Raw genomic sequence first — 15249 nt, 5'->3', positions numbered from 1 at the left:
GTGACTCAGGAGACATCCCAATGACTCAGGAGACATACATTCAAAATCTGCGTCAAATGAGGAGGATGGCCTTATACATACTCTGACTCTTCTGAGGGGAGAATTCCCTTTAGGTTGGAAAGGAGTATATTCTCATCAGGCAAGCTTTACAAAGGAGACTGATTAGTGCACTGGGAGAAAGAATATACAGGAGGCCAATAGTGAAATTGTGGGTACCAGGTAGAAAAAGATGGAAGAATTGCTCCACTCAAATATCAGACCCTTGAGGCTGGGCTAAATATACTTTTTCTGCCTTTAGCACCATGACTGGCACAGAAGGATGGTTCTCAGAGTTTTGTTGGCTGGAATGACATTTGGATACCATTATTATGCGAGGAGAAGAAGGCAATGGCACTCCACTCCAGTACTCTTGCCGGGAAAATCCCACGGGTGGAGGAGCCTGGTAGGCTGCAGTCCATGGGATCGCGAAGAATTGGACACGACTGAGCGACTTGACTTTCACTTTTCACTTTCATGCATTGGAGAAGGAAATGGCAACCCACTCCAGTGTTCTTGCCTGGAGAATCTCAGGGATGGGGGAGCCTGGTTGGCTGCCGTCTATGGGGTCGCACAGAGTCAGACGACAGAAGCAACTTAGAAGCAACAGCAGTATGCCAGGAAGTGATGATATGTGTGGACAGGATGGAACCAGTAAGGATGTTTGACTTGAGTTTCACATGTGTTTTCTCATATAATTTTCACAGCAACATTGTGAGGTGGGCATTATATTCATATGTTATAGATGAGCAGACATATGAAGTAGGGAAGTGGAATGACTTGTCTAAGTTCGCAGAGCTACAGGAGAGCTTAGATTAAAATCTAGGTCTCCCTGATTCCCAAACTCCTCTCTCTGTCCTCCCCATCTCTTACATAAAAGTGATGAGTTGGATGCTGACCAGTGATTGGAGTGAGACTAGAGGATCAGAGAGAAGCTACTGCAGCAGGGCAGACAGGCGTGCTGAGAACCTGCATCGAAGAGGTGGGTGTTGAGCTGGACTGGAAGAGAAAGAAGTGCAGGACTTACGAAGAAACAGTGATACTCTCTGGGGGCTGATTGGCAATGGAGAAAGAAAAGAGGGATCAATTAACTATGCTAAGACATTGCTGCTCATTTCACCATAAATTGTAGTTTCTGCTGGGCCTCCAGAGATGTGCTGGATCCTTTTAGGCAAGAAGTGGTTTAAAAGATGATGGGTCCTAAAGTCATTGGGTACTAAGGCACCTGTCTAAGGGAGAGGAAACCCAAAACAGTGATGTTTAGCCATTGTAATGTCTTTATTTGACCACCATTAAGCAAATGCTGTACTCATTCCATCCCCACTGCCCCGGTGTCTGTTGCACAGATGAATATTAAGTGAAAAGAGTAATATTATTCCACTGTCAGTTTACAGGAGGTGCCTCCTAAAGCTTCAGTGCTTCTGGAGGACTGGAATTAGAGAATATCTGCTTCTCTTCTTCTTAGAGGACAAGTTGAAGCCAAATTTTCAGATTCTTCCCTAATAAACCAAGGAAAGAGTGTAATTTTGTTTCAAAATGCACTTCTCTGTCAAAGGCTACCATTTTTCCCTTCTCCTTCCAGCTGAAGTTATTAATATTCAAGCTGGTGCTATGTAGAAGATTAAGCTTACTGTGTATTCTCCAGCCATTTATGCTAATTGTAGCCTCTCATTTGTATTGAAAGATTCATAAAAGTATCAGGAGACACTTTATACTGAATTAAAAACTGTTGGACTGGGCGTTTCAAGGCTTCTGCTCCGAAAAGAACAATTATTAAAATGTATTATTCAATTAAACCTGGAAATCTGTATCTCCAAAAGTCGGGAGTCTGAGTAAAAGTGCTACCAGTTAGAATGGGTCCCTTAAGTCTGACAGTTGTAGTATATTATATTTTATGTGAAGCTGAACAAGAGAATAGGAAGTCGAGAAAGGCTAATGGTGGGATTTAGGACATACTACCCCCAAAAATGACACCTGGCATCTTGAATATTTTAAGCTGAAAGGGTTTGAGAAAAGTGCAAAAGCCGGAAGGTTGCTCTGACCTCCTTCCTCCGTTCTTTTCTTTTCTGAAATATAAATTCTTATGTGAGAGATGTCTGCCCTACGTTGGACAAAAGGAACATCTTTATCTCCAAAGACAAAGGGACTCCTAACAGACCTTGTTAAACTTCCCCCAGCTGACTACAATGACCTTACACCCCTTAACCTACATATTCCTCCACAACAGCCCACTCTTCACCCAACCGAGCATAAAATACACAGGTCTGTTTTTGGGGGGAAAATCTTCATTTCCTTATGAAGGCTCCCATATCACATAAAACTTATATTAAATAAGCTTTTGTGCATTTCTTCTGTTAATCTGTCTGTTAGTTTAATTTTCAGACCCAGCCAGTGATCCTAAGAGGATAGAAGAAAACTTTTCCCCTTTAAGTTAACAGAGAGCTGTGGAGGTGTTCTGAGCTGTTTGGTCTCCCAATCCCCTAGTAGGTAAAAAAACACTTCTGGTCTGGTGAAAAAAAAAAAAAAAAAAAGCTCTCTGGACTTCTCATACTTTCCTAAACTAGTCGGTGAACTTGCAGAAGCGGTCAGGCATCCATTCAGAAAGCCACCTGCTGACAGTCGCTTCAATAAGACAAGGACATTGCTAAAGAAGAGAGCCAGGAAAAGAGGCCAGGATGAAAGATTCTCAACTGAGAGTAGCTTTCCTGGGTTTAATTTTCCCTCTTCCAAGAAACAGGAGCCAAAGAAGTCCATTCTCCAAATAACCAGCAGTGTCCATGGCTTAAGCTTCCATTTGCTCAGTTTGTCCATCCCTCTGTTTGATGGGTTTAAACTCACCTGAGCTACTTGTTTCGCTGCAGTTGTTGAGCCAAGGCCTTCAGCAAGTCCAGGGTCCCCTGGCACAGAGCCTTGGCTCTTTGGTCCTGAGTACATTAGCTGCATGCTGACTTTCTGCTTCCTGGCTTGGCCAGAGCTTTGTAGAACACACGTTACATAAGAATGGAAAATAGCTAGGAGGAAGGAAAATAGATTGCATTATTTTCAAAATCTCTAACCAAGAGGAGTGTTTGCTGTCTAAATAAAGTAGGCTGCTCTGACGCACCCAGAAATTTGGCATTTAGGATGTGTGATACAGAAGCCAAGAGCTACTGCCTCAGGAGTCTGTCAAGTCTGAGGAATGGATTTCCCCCAGGCCAAGGGATCTGGAATGTTATGGGTCTCCAATAAATATTGAATGAAATCTGGATCTGATCATCATCTTTGGAGAGGAGTCTCACTATTGGCCAGGAACAGAGTTGCTTCAGCATTTAGCAGATACATCTGAAAAGTCCTCAAAAATGATAACATTTGAGGCTGGTGCAGTCATAGTTCCTCTTCTCAAAAATCTTTCCACTGGAGAGGTTTAAAATTTTGGTTTGTTTTGTTAAATAAATGTTGAACACCCATATAGCCCAGGTACTATTCCAGACATTGGACAACACACCATGATGACCTAGGCTCTGAGCTCAAGAATTTCTGAGGTTATGACCTAACTATACTAGTAAGTAGCGTATTTGTTGAGACTTCACTTGAGCTCAGTTTTTCTTTGTGAGGCATTGTGAGAACCACAGCAGAAAGCAAGTCCTTACTGTTTACTGAGGTTACAGAATATACACACATGAATAATGAAGGCCAATTTAACTCTGATGTGTTTTGGGCAGCACGTGGGTGAAAGTCAATTGTAATGTCCACATTGCTAAATCCTATACTTTTTTTTTCACATCCCATTGTGATTGAGCTTTTATCAACAATTGACAGGGGTCATCATTCTGTTTTCCTTTTGTGCGGTGGTTTTAAAATCTGACTTCCACATTTATTTACACTACTCCCATGAAGAGGTAACATCTGTGTCCCCTCCTTCAATCTTATTGGCTTTGTGATTACTTCATAGTGGAGTGTAGATTAAGTTACACTATGTGACACAAGCTGGAATCAAGATTGCCGGGAAAAATATCAATAACCTCAGATATGCAGATGACACCACCCTTATGGCAGAAAGTGAAGAGGAACTAAAAAGCCTCTTGATGAAAGTGAAAGTGGAGAGTGAAAAAGTTGGCTTAAAGCTCAACATTCAGAAAACAAAGATCATGGCATCCGGTCCCATCACTTCATGGGAAATAGATGGGGAAACAGTGGAAACAGTGTCAGACTTTATTTTTCTGGACTCCAAAATCACTGCAGATGGTGACTGCAGCCATGAAATTAAAAGATGCTTGCTCCTTAGAAGGAAAGTTATGACCAACCTAGATAGCATATTCAAAAGCAGAGACATTACTTTGCCAACAAAGGTTCGTCTAGTCAAGGCTATGGTTTTTCCTGTGGTCATGTATGGATGTGAGAGTTGGACTGTGAAGAAGGCTGAGCACTGAAGAATTGATGGTTTTGAACTATGGTGTTGGAGAAGACTGTTGAGAGTCCCTTGGACTGCAAGGAGATCCAACCAGTCCATTCTGAAGGAGATCAGCCCTGGGATTTCTTTGGCAGGAATGATGCTAAAGCTGAAACTCCAGTACTTTGGCCACCTCATGTGAAGAGTTGACTCATTGGAAAAGACTCTGATGCTGGGAGGGATTGGGGGCAGGAGGAGAAGGGGACGACAGGGGATGAGATGGCTGGATGGCATCACTGACTCGATGGACGTGAGTCTGAGTGAACTCCGGGAGTTGGTGATGGACAGGGAGGCCTGGCGTGCTGCGATTCATGGGGTCACAAAGAGTCGGACACGACTGAGTGACTGATCTGATCTGATCTGATGTGATGTGACTTTGGAGGCTAGGTGGTAGTAGGCTTTTCCTGCGTCTCTGGGGTCACTTGCTCTGGCAGAACCGTGTGCCATTTATGAAACTTATGTTGGAGAGGCCCTGTGTAGTCATTCTAGTCAACAACCCCAGCTAAGTCCCTAGCTGAAACCAGCGTCCAGTGAAAAACACACCAGTGAACCACCTGAATGTCCAACCCGGTTGAGCCTTCAGATAACAGCACACCTCGTTGACATCTGATTGTATCTGCATGAGAGAGCCCAAATGAGAACTTCTGCATCAAGCCCTTTGCACATGCCCAGCCTGCAAAATCATAGGCGAAGTAGCAGTTGTTTCAAGTTGCTACAGTTGAGGGCTATTTGTTATACAGCAGTAGTGACTAAAATACATGATATTAAATCTCCTGAGTTGCCTACTATTCCTCTATCCATTTTTAGTCACCTTTGTCAGCTCATCTAGGCCCATGTGCTAAGAGCACAGAGATGGGATTTAGGATCATGGTACTTTCTTCTGACTTCCAGTTCCATGGATCCTGTTGCCCAGTTGAATATCTCAAAGATGCACAATTGCCTTCTTTGGTTCCTTGACCACACAGGATTTCCTTTTGCCACAGGGCTTGCATGCATTGTAGTTCTCTCTCCTAGAATGCCTAACACTGCCCTGCATGAACCCCTCATCCCTCAGATCTGAGATCCCATTTCTAGAAATGGCTCTTGTTCACAAGTTTTCCCTGAGATCAGGTTTTCTTGTTTCATGTTCCTATGGAGCATTTAACTCCATTTTAAAAAGTGCATCCTGTCAGCACTGTATTTCCTTTTAAAGCTAAGATCTGGCTCCAGTACTACATGCAGTCCATGACAGAATGAATGGCATCTCAATTTTGGTCACAATTTTTTCCCGCAACACTAGCACAGTGCCTGACTCCGAGTAATCACTCAATTATTATTTACTCTTTCATTCCACTCCCAACTCTAGTCCCATTTCATTCATTCATAACTTCAGTGGTTCCCTCATTCAGCAAATATTAATCATAATAAAGGCTAACTAAACCCTGTTATGTACCAGTGCCTGAGCTAAGCACTTTATAAGTGCCATCTCCTGAATGTCTCATGTTAACACTATGAGGAAAGTAGTATTATTGCCCTTTAATAGAAGGGAAAGGCAAGATAAATATGGTTCCTAAGGCCATGAAATTATTAAAATGGCAGAGCAAGGATTTGAACCCAGTTCTGTCTGGATTTTAATCTCATGTTCTTGAGCACTGCTCTGATAAGGAGTGGTGGAGGCATGATCTCCTTGCGGTGAAGGATAAGTCTGAAGCCAATGATCACCTCCTTTCCTCATGTAGTTGATGGGAAGCAAAATATGGATGGTAGCTTCTATCCCCTGTGATAAACTGAAAGGCATGAGAGCTGATGGGGCAAGAGAGCCCTGTGTCCTGGCTCCCTTCTCCCAGCACCTAGCATCTTACAAAGCCTAAACCTTGTTTCTAACTGCACCTTGGCTTCCTACTTATGTAGGCCTTCAGAGGTTGGGAGGAAAGCGTGGTCCTCTTTAAGGCTCTAGCCAGCCTCTGCTGGAGTTTTAGGGATGATTGGAAGCAGGTAATCTACCTGTGAAGTAGCAGAACCATCATCTCACCAAATATGCCTGTGTTCATTATTTGCTGAGCAAAATGACTCCCACACTAATTTGTCAGTCTAGCTAGCAGACTGGAGGTGCCGCAGGACCCCTGACTGCCTGGTAATCTAATGGAACAGGGAATACTTCATTACCCTTCAGGTTTTGCACTCATTCTGAACCCAATTATCGTTGTTGCTGCCTACTGCTCAGGGTTGAACTGGCTGACATCTTATTATGGTTGCATCAGCCTTTTCGGTCAGCTAAAGATGTGTGTCAGGGTAGTGTCCCAGAGCTTAAGGAATTAGTCATGAGCAGATGAGTGAGGCTGAGCAGAGGGAGATGACCTCTGATCATGAAGTCCAATGTGTTAGACATGTTGCTTTCCAAGTACGAACTCTGATAGGGTTTCCTGAGGGGATGCAAAGATTCTGAGCAAAGCCTCCAAACAAATGGAACAGAGAATGACCTCACATGAATATAGAGCTTGGCATTTAGTTTCACAAGCCTCGTTGGATTCTCACTCCTCTTATTGAAAGACTTATTACTTTATTGTGCCAGACCTATGTCCCTTTCAGAGAGAGTCAGCTCTTTCTTTACAAAGCCACCTCCACTCATATGAAAATTACATTATCTGTATCCCAAGCAGGGATACTTTCTGAGAATGAAATGAAGCACTAAGATAATCAGTAAGTGTTAATTGGTCGATAACAAGCATAAAATGGAACTCTCCTGGGCAAACTGCACAATGCCACAATGGACTCCTTGATATTATTAATCCCCAGTAAGAATCAAGTAGAAAACCACTGCTAGGAAGCCCGAATTTTTAAGAATAAAGGGAGGCTGTGGCATAAAATGTGGGACTTGAATTGCTTTTTGACTGTACAGGTTAGCAGCCTTCAAAGTCAGTGCCACTGGAGATCCCCAGTTCCCACAGCAGAAAGGTGAGAAGAAAAGCTGTCAGTGTTGGTAATGGAAGTTGGTTAAGAGTCTGGGCAAGGCTGCAGGATTGCCCTGGTAAAAAGACCAGATCAAATAGAAATCTAATTGAAAAATGTCACCTCGTCATAAGTGATTCACTCAACAATGCTGAAGGAATGGCTTAGAGTTTTGCCAACAGTAGCCAGCCTGGGACTGCAGGCCCCTCCTATCCCTTCTGATCTTAGTTGTTAGGTCCTTGAACAGAAAATGCAGTTTATGTCATCCAGTCTTCCAAGTTAAGATTTGGGTGGGGCATTCTTAAAGCAAATGGTGGTTCAGTGAATAGGACCAAAGAGAACACACTCAGCTTAAGGGCAAACATTAAACTTGGAGAAACAGTTTAAGGTGGGAAAACAGAATGCTACAGAACTCTATAGAGCCAATGACAAAAATGAAAATATTGCTTTCAAGTAGCCTAGAAAGAGGGCATTTATGAAACACACAGGAAGTATATCAATTTTAGACAAGCAGATCCGTGATAGCTCTAAAATATGTTTTCTGTAAAATATACTCTGCAAAAACAAATTAGATGTCAGTAACAATAGTTAACATTTGTTGAGCACTTATTCCGTGTCAGGCCGTATTCAAAACCTATAACATGTATTTTTTCATTCAGATATATAGGAAGAAATAAAAGGAAGTTGAATAAATTTAAATAAAATTAAAATTGCAATGGCAGAATTTGAATCCTACATTAGAAACAGCAAAGGGTTGATTTAATAACTGTGAAACATCTAATCCTTGGTATAGAAAAGAATTTATTTTAAAATGCATATAAAAAAGGCAAGTGGATGATAGCTGTTAAACATTATGATACCAACATACTTAAAGACTAGTAAAAACATAAGGAGAAAATGACAAAGATGAAAATGAAGTAGGCAGTTTGCACACAGTGATTTGCATTTGAATAGGCCAAGAGATCAAAGTAAATAGGTAGCGGTGTGGAAAAATAAAATGTTAAGGTTAATTTAATAAATACATACCAAACTTTGTACTCTAGAAAGAATATACCTTTCTGTATTCAACTTCCAATAAAGCACTTATCAAGATAAAATATATGTGTGTGGAGACTGTAAAAATGTTTCAAATGATTCCCCAAACAATCAGAAATCAAATATATCATTTTAAAAAATTTATTTGGCTTAGATGCAATCCACTGCATTAGGAGTACAGAGCTTTGGCCACTGGACTACCAGGAAAGTCCCATACTATCCTAAAGGAAATAATATTAAAAATTAATAACAAGCGTATTGAAAAGTCTACTCATTTTGAATGAAAATATTATAAATGATCTTGGTCAAAGAGAAAAGTAAAAATTAGTAACATAAAATTAAGAAATTAACAATAATATTAAGTATGGAAGAGTACAGGCAATGCTAAATTCAGAGGCAAATTCTTATCTTTAAATGCTTTTATTCTTAATATAAGACAAAAATAAGTTAAATACTAAGCATAAGAAACTGGATAAGAAAAACAATAAACAATAGGAAGCAAGAGGTAGAAATTAATGTAGATAAAAGATAAATTATTTTGTTTTTAAAGGTAATATTTTTCAAATTCAAAGAAAGCAATAAATTTCATACTGTATGGATGATTATAGAATATAAAGAAATTGCACCAGTTCTTTTTATGGGTTTAATCTATTACTAAAACCTGAGAGTAAGACAGATCAACCTACATAATGTATTAGTGTATATTATGTATGTTTATGTATATTAAAATTATACTGTGATTTATTCCAGAAGTATAAAAATAGTAGTAAGACTATTAATAAAAGTCATCCACATTAATGGGTCAGAGGATAAACATGACTTGGTAAGACATATAATTAAATACCCATATGTATTAAGTTACAAGTTACATATTTAGTAACTTGGGAATTTAAATACAGAATTTAAATATTTCTAGAGTGGCAGAATTATTCATCTGAAACCTATAACGCACATTATGTTAATGTTGAAATGATAGATATATCCTCGCTGAAGTCACAAGGAAGATGGGATATGCTCTGTTTAAAAAGTGATCTAGGGAGAAAATATTTGTAAAAGACATCTCTGGTAAAGGCCTCATCCAAAATATGTTAGAACTCAACAATAAAGAGTAAATTTTCCAATTTTAAAGCAGGCAAACGATCTGAACAGACACCTCACCAAAGATGATATACAGATAGAAACGAAACATGAAAAAGATGTTCACCATCATGCATCACTAGGGAAATTGCAATTTAAAACAATGAGCTATTATTGCATAGCTGCTAGAATGTCTAAAATCCAAAATGCTGGCAACACCAAGTGCCTGTGAGAATGTAGAACAGGAACCCTCGTTTCTTGCTAATGGGAATGCAAAACAGTATCAAAAGACGGTTTCGCAGTTTCTTACAAAACTAAACATGCTATTACCATATAATCCAGCATAGTGATTGTTGGTATTTACCAAGAAGATGAAAATTTATATTCATACAAAGCCTGCACACAAATATTTATGACAGCTTTATTCATAACTGCCCAAACTTGGAATCAGCCAAGATATCCTTCAATAGCTGGATGGATAAATAAGTATTTATCATGTAGACTAGGACATTGGGCGTTAATTAGCTCTAACGGAGAATAGCCTCTACGTGCCATGAGCAGTGTGGGTTTGCCCTCAGAACCCAGGGCTGAGTAAGTATCAAGCACAATGCCTTCCCATTGTTTCCATCCCATTCAGGACTGTAGAAGTGTACAGTCACTCAGCCTTGTGCATGGTCACCACCTTTGTGGTTCCTCTCTGTCTTCGCTCACCCACAATATCTCCATATATTACTTGGACACATATACTTTCCACTGACTTTGCCCAAGCTTTCATAAGCTGAAAGAAAACCAGTTATTGATGAGAAATGCAAAACACAAATAGCACTCTACTGACAAATAATGATGAAGCACATTTGGCCATATGTCAACAAGCTTAAAGATAGGAGGCTGACTGTGATTAATATCATGTGCATTCCCCTCAAAGAGTTCCATGAAACTCTCACAATTTGCAGAATTAAACTGTAGTTTGTGTGTAAACAAGATCTTAATGGTTCCTGGAAGATCCTCACATTTTAAAATAATGATCTTGAAAACCAAAACCAAACATCAGTGCCTACAAATGCTGTGAATTGTAATCGATATATCTTAAGACATTAAAAATTCACTGAGCTTAGAAGAGGATGCATCAATTAACATCTCTATTGAATATGCAAGACTGTGTCAAATCACAGATACTGTGTAGGAGGTGGTGTGAACCTGCTGTTTTTAGCACTTGGGCCATATTTATTGGGCCAAAAATGAGTTACATAAAAATGTCTTGGTAGAAATGGCAATGAGAATCCTTCCTGGGAAGATATGTTTAGCTGCATGGAGCTCAGAAAAAAAATGACTTAAAAATACATTTCTAGTGTTACAATTTATATACAGTAAAATGCACCAGATCAGGCCTGTTTAGTTTGCATGTGGCCAAGCCTGTTGGGGCTTCCCTGGTGGCTCAGTGGTAAAGAATCTGCCTGTAGTACAGGAGACCCGGGTTTGATCCCTGGGTTGGGAAGATCCCCTGGAGAAGGGCGTGGCACCCACTCCAGTATTCTTGCCTGGAGAATTCCATGGACAGAGGAGCCTGGTGGGCTAGAATCCATGGGGTTGCAAAGAGTTGGACACGACGGAGTGGCTAACACTTTCGCTTTCAAGCCTGCCCAAACCTTCAGTCACATTGACTTAATCATCACGTGTGTATTGCCTCCTGCACTGAAAGTTCTAGGGCTTCAGATATAGCTGGATGCAGGAGCTCAGGTGGTATCATCAGGACAGTCTGTTTTTCAGCTTTGTTTTCTTTCTTTGCTGGTTTCAGCCACCCTCTCTCCTTGTGCCCCTCTCAATTTCCCATCTGTTTTTTTCCTGAGTTGAAGTCCAGGCAAAATGAGAACTCCCTTTTTCTTACAGTTCTGACTAAAGTCAGAGGACTGCAGCTCTTTGGCTTGGATTAGGTCACATACTTTTCCAAACACTGGTCACTGTGGCCGGGAGTTTGGAGGATCAGTTCTACCCTCTTCCCATGCGCTGGGGTAACAGGATAATTGGAGCGCTGGTTCCAGAAAACAAAGAATGGATGCTGGACAAGAAAGTTAACAAATGTCCACGAAAACTCGGAAGGAGGCTTTAATCTCTTCTTACATGAAATGGTGATGTGATGATGATATTAATGAACATAATCACTATTGCTTATGAAATCCCCACTGTATTCCAAGCTCTATCTACAAACAGTCCTGATCATAACACCGTAAGACCAGCGTTAGTGTGCCCTTCTACTAAGGATAACTCTGAAGCTCAAAAAGATTAAATGAATTGCCAAGACAGAGTAGCTATTAAGTGAGGAAGTCAGAATTTTAACCAAAGTCTCTCATAGCTCCGTCTATTGTGCCTGTCCCTAAGTAAGCATTTCTTGCTTGTGATTTGATAGGGAAAAAATGGAGCATGTGTGTGTATGTGTGTATCTGTCTACTGAGAACTGAGAGACAGATGGCTAAAGAAACAAGTCACACAGGGGAAAAAGATGCTTTGAGACTGGGCACCCCTGACTGCATGGGCATGTCCCACCAGCAGTACATTTTGCATTTCTGGAAACGCACAGGCCCACGTGTGGTTGGGAGACCCCCGTTTTTGGGGACTCTGTGAGGTGGGCAGGCAGTTTTTCCACATCACATATTTCTATGGCTTTGTTTTCCTTGTCAAGTTCCCGACAGCTGCGAAACTTATTAAGACAGAATCGTGTTGCATATTCATCAGACGACTTGTTAATCATCTGCTAGGCCCCTTCGGAGAGCAGGAGTCCTGGAGCTCAAATGATGAATAACAGACAGCATGTCCTCACCCGCTCTTGAGGGTTGGTATTGGCAATTATATAAAAGTTTTTGGGAAAGTGGGTTTAAAGCAGGAGAATTCGTTGTTTGTGACTCCACTATGATTTCTTTTTGATCATCTACTCGTTATCTTCCTCTGTCCCCACTGTTTAGGTAAAATAGGAATACTCTCCAGTTTACAGAAGGGAAAACAGACCCAAAGAATGAATGAAGGGCTTCAGTGCAGGGCATGCTGGAATTCAGGGCTCTTAATCCTCCATTCATGGGCTTCCCTGGTGACTCAGTGGTAAAGAATTCACCTGCAGTGCAGGAGATGCTGGTTCCATCCCTGATCCAGGAAGATCCCCTAGAGAAGGAAACGGCAACCCGCTCCAAGACTCTTGGTTGGGAAATGCCATGGGCAGAGGAGCCTGGTGAAATACAATCCAAGGGGGTGCAAAAGAGTCATACACAACTTAGTAACTAAACACAGCCCTTCATTCAGCATCCCTAGGAGTGGGGATCTTTCATCTGTGCTTTGCTGCGAGAAGCTGCTCATTTGAACACATGATTATCAAAGATGTGTGCCCTTTGTCTCTTTAGTTCACCAACAAATTCCAAATTCCTAGAACAGTGCCTGGGCCAAAAAAGAGGGTCAGATATATTTGCTGAGTGAGTCCAAGCTCCCTAGACTCCAAGTAGGCACCTTACTTATGACACCCAATGAACATTGCCCAGTGTCAAGCCACTATGATTTTCAGGAGTAGTGTTTTTTGTAAGGCCTCGCAAAGAGCCGCAGTGAATGCTGCTGATTCCCACAAACCCAGTCTGATTGCAAACCCTTGCTCAGGATGCCTCTTTAGGTTTCTAGCAGATCTCAAAATTATGCCTCAAAATTGCTTCTCCTGTCTGCTATGTTCTTCCCTCACCACTTACCTTAAGATGGGCCCAGCTCTTGCCTTAATTCTTCCAAAGCACAGATAATGCCAGTCTGAGGTATTTAATAATCAATTTTCTCTTCTGTAGAATGAGCACAGTAATAGTGGAACCTATTTCATAGTGATTATCAGGAGTTCCTGAGACAACAGGTGTGAAATATCAGGTGTGGAGTAAGTATGGTAAGAGTTAGCTATTGTCATTATCATCAAGAGGTGCTGGAATCGGATCACTGGGTTCAGGTTCCAGCTCTGCTGTTTGGTAGCTGTGTGATCTTGTTGCTTAACTTCCCTCTGCCTCAGTTTCTCATCTGTAAAATGGGGATAAAAATGGAATTTGCCGAATAGGGCTTCTATGAGGCTTAAATGAATCAATATCTTGTAAAGAAGATGGAGTATTTGGGGACACATAGTCAGTGTCATAAATGTAGCAGCAGTGGTATCTGGCCAGATACCAGTGTCTCGGCTCCTGGAGTCCTGGGCTCTCAGGACCCGGTTTCTCCACTTCGCTTTTACTCACCACCTTCTCAGAATTCCTCACCTTCAGCCTACCCAGTCTTTCACTCATCCTTTGTCCTCTGTCTTTCTCTTCAGACCTTGTCAGAGGAAAAACAAAAATGTTAGGCCCAGAATGGCTCGGTCTACGATTAAGATGGCCTGTTAATGCTCTTGACTGAAATTCTCAACATCTCAGAAGTATATGCATGTGTCTATATATACATTTAGGTCCAGAGGCATCTGGACTTTGCCGACCACCCATCCCTCTTATAAGTCCATCTCCTGCTCCTTGACCTTGTCTCCGTCCTGCAGGGTAGCCCTGATACACCTGCTTTGAGAGTCTTCTCTTTCTGCGGGGAAGCATAATGTGCTAGTGGTTAAGAGGACAGTCTGCTGAGGCAGACAGCCCCACAGGGAAGTCTTGACTCTGTGATTTCTACCCCAGGCAATTTCCTTTCTTCTCTTGCTCCTCAATTCCCTCAACTGTAAAGTGGGTAGAATAAAAGTTACCTCATTGACTGTGAGGCTTAGAAAAGTTGTGTGAAAAAACTTTTATGTGAAAGTAGGTAGTAACATGGCAGTCGTGTATAAAATTCATAGTCTGCAGTGATCCCTTTAGGTTTTTTGCTCTAATTCTAATTCTAATCTGTATCCGAGACAAGTTCAGCCAGAACATCGGTCGGCAGGTCCCATCCAAGGTCATCTGGGACCACCTGAGCACCATGTATGACATGCAGGCACTGCACGAGTCTGAGATTCTTCCGTTCCCAAATCCAGAGAGGAACTTCATCCTTCCAGAAGAAATCATTCGAGAAGTCCGAGAAGGAAAAGTGATCATAGAGGAGGAAATGAAAGAGGAAATGAAGGAAGATGTGGACCCCCACAACGGGGCTGATGATGTTTTTTCATCTTCAGGAAGCTTGGGGAAAGCAACAGAAAAGTCCAGCAAAGACAAAGAAAAGAACAACTCGGACTTGGGGTCCAAAGAGGGGCCAGACAAGCGGAAGCGCAGCTGGGTCACCGACAAAGTCCTGACCGCCAACAGCAACCCCTCCAGCCCCAGCGCAGCCAAGCGGCGCCGGTCGTAGATACTCTCAGCAGGCGGGTGCTGTGGTCTCGAGGCAGTGGGAGGGTCAAATACCACCGGCCCTACTGCCTGCCCTCGGGTGCCAGAGGCTCCTGAGGTGCCACTCAGACCGTCTGGGTGAGAGAGGATGAGATGGTTGGATGGCATCACCGACTCAATGGACATGAGTTTGAGTAAACTCCGGGAGTTGGTGATGGACAGGGAGGCCTGCTGTGCTGCAGTACATGAGGCTGCAAAAAGTCAGACATGACTGAGCAACTGAACTGAACTACACAGTAAATGACAGATCAGTTATCCTTACAATTTGTGGCACATTAAAATCATCTAGAGAGATTTTAAGGCTCTGAGGCTCATGGAGTATGCCAGACTAATTAGAATTTCTAGCAGCAGTGGACACTAGTATTTTTAAAATATACCAAGGGCTGCCAAGTTTGGGGCCAG

The 15249-nt window shown here is 41.8% G+C and overlaps 1 protein-coding gene across 1 annotated transcript in view; it reads left to right on the top strand.

The window, feature by feature from the left end:
- Positions 1-14920, top strand: part of LOC133239094 (MRG/MORF4L-binding protein-like) — a 119416-nt gene extending 104496 nt beyond the window's left edge. The window contains exon 2 of the mRNA XM_061402644.1: positions 14322-14920. Within this exon, the coding sequence (XP_061258628.1) occupies positions 14322-14809 (488 nt within the window). The 3' untranslated portion in view covers positions 14810-14920. The remainder of the gene's footprint in view (positions 1-14321) is intronic.
- Positions 14921-15249: the final 329 nt, after the last annotated feature.

Source organism: Bos javanicus, chromosome 26 (assembly GCF_032452875.1).
Source record: "Bos javanicus breed banteng chromosome 26, ARS-OSU_banteng_1.0, whole genome shotgun sequence".
Taxonomy (NCBI): domain Eukaryota; kingdom Metazoa; phylum Chordata; class Mammalia; order Artiodactyla; family Bovidae; genus Bos; species Bos javanicus.
This window is presented reverse-complemented; position numbering and strand designations above follow the sequence as displayed.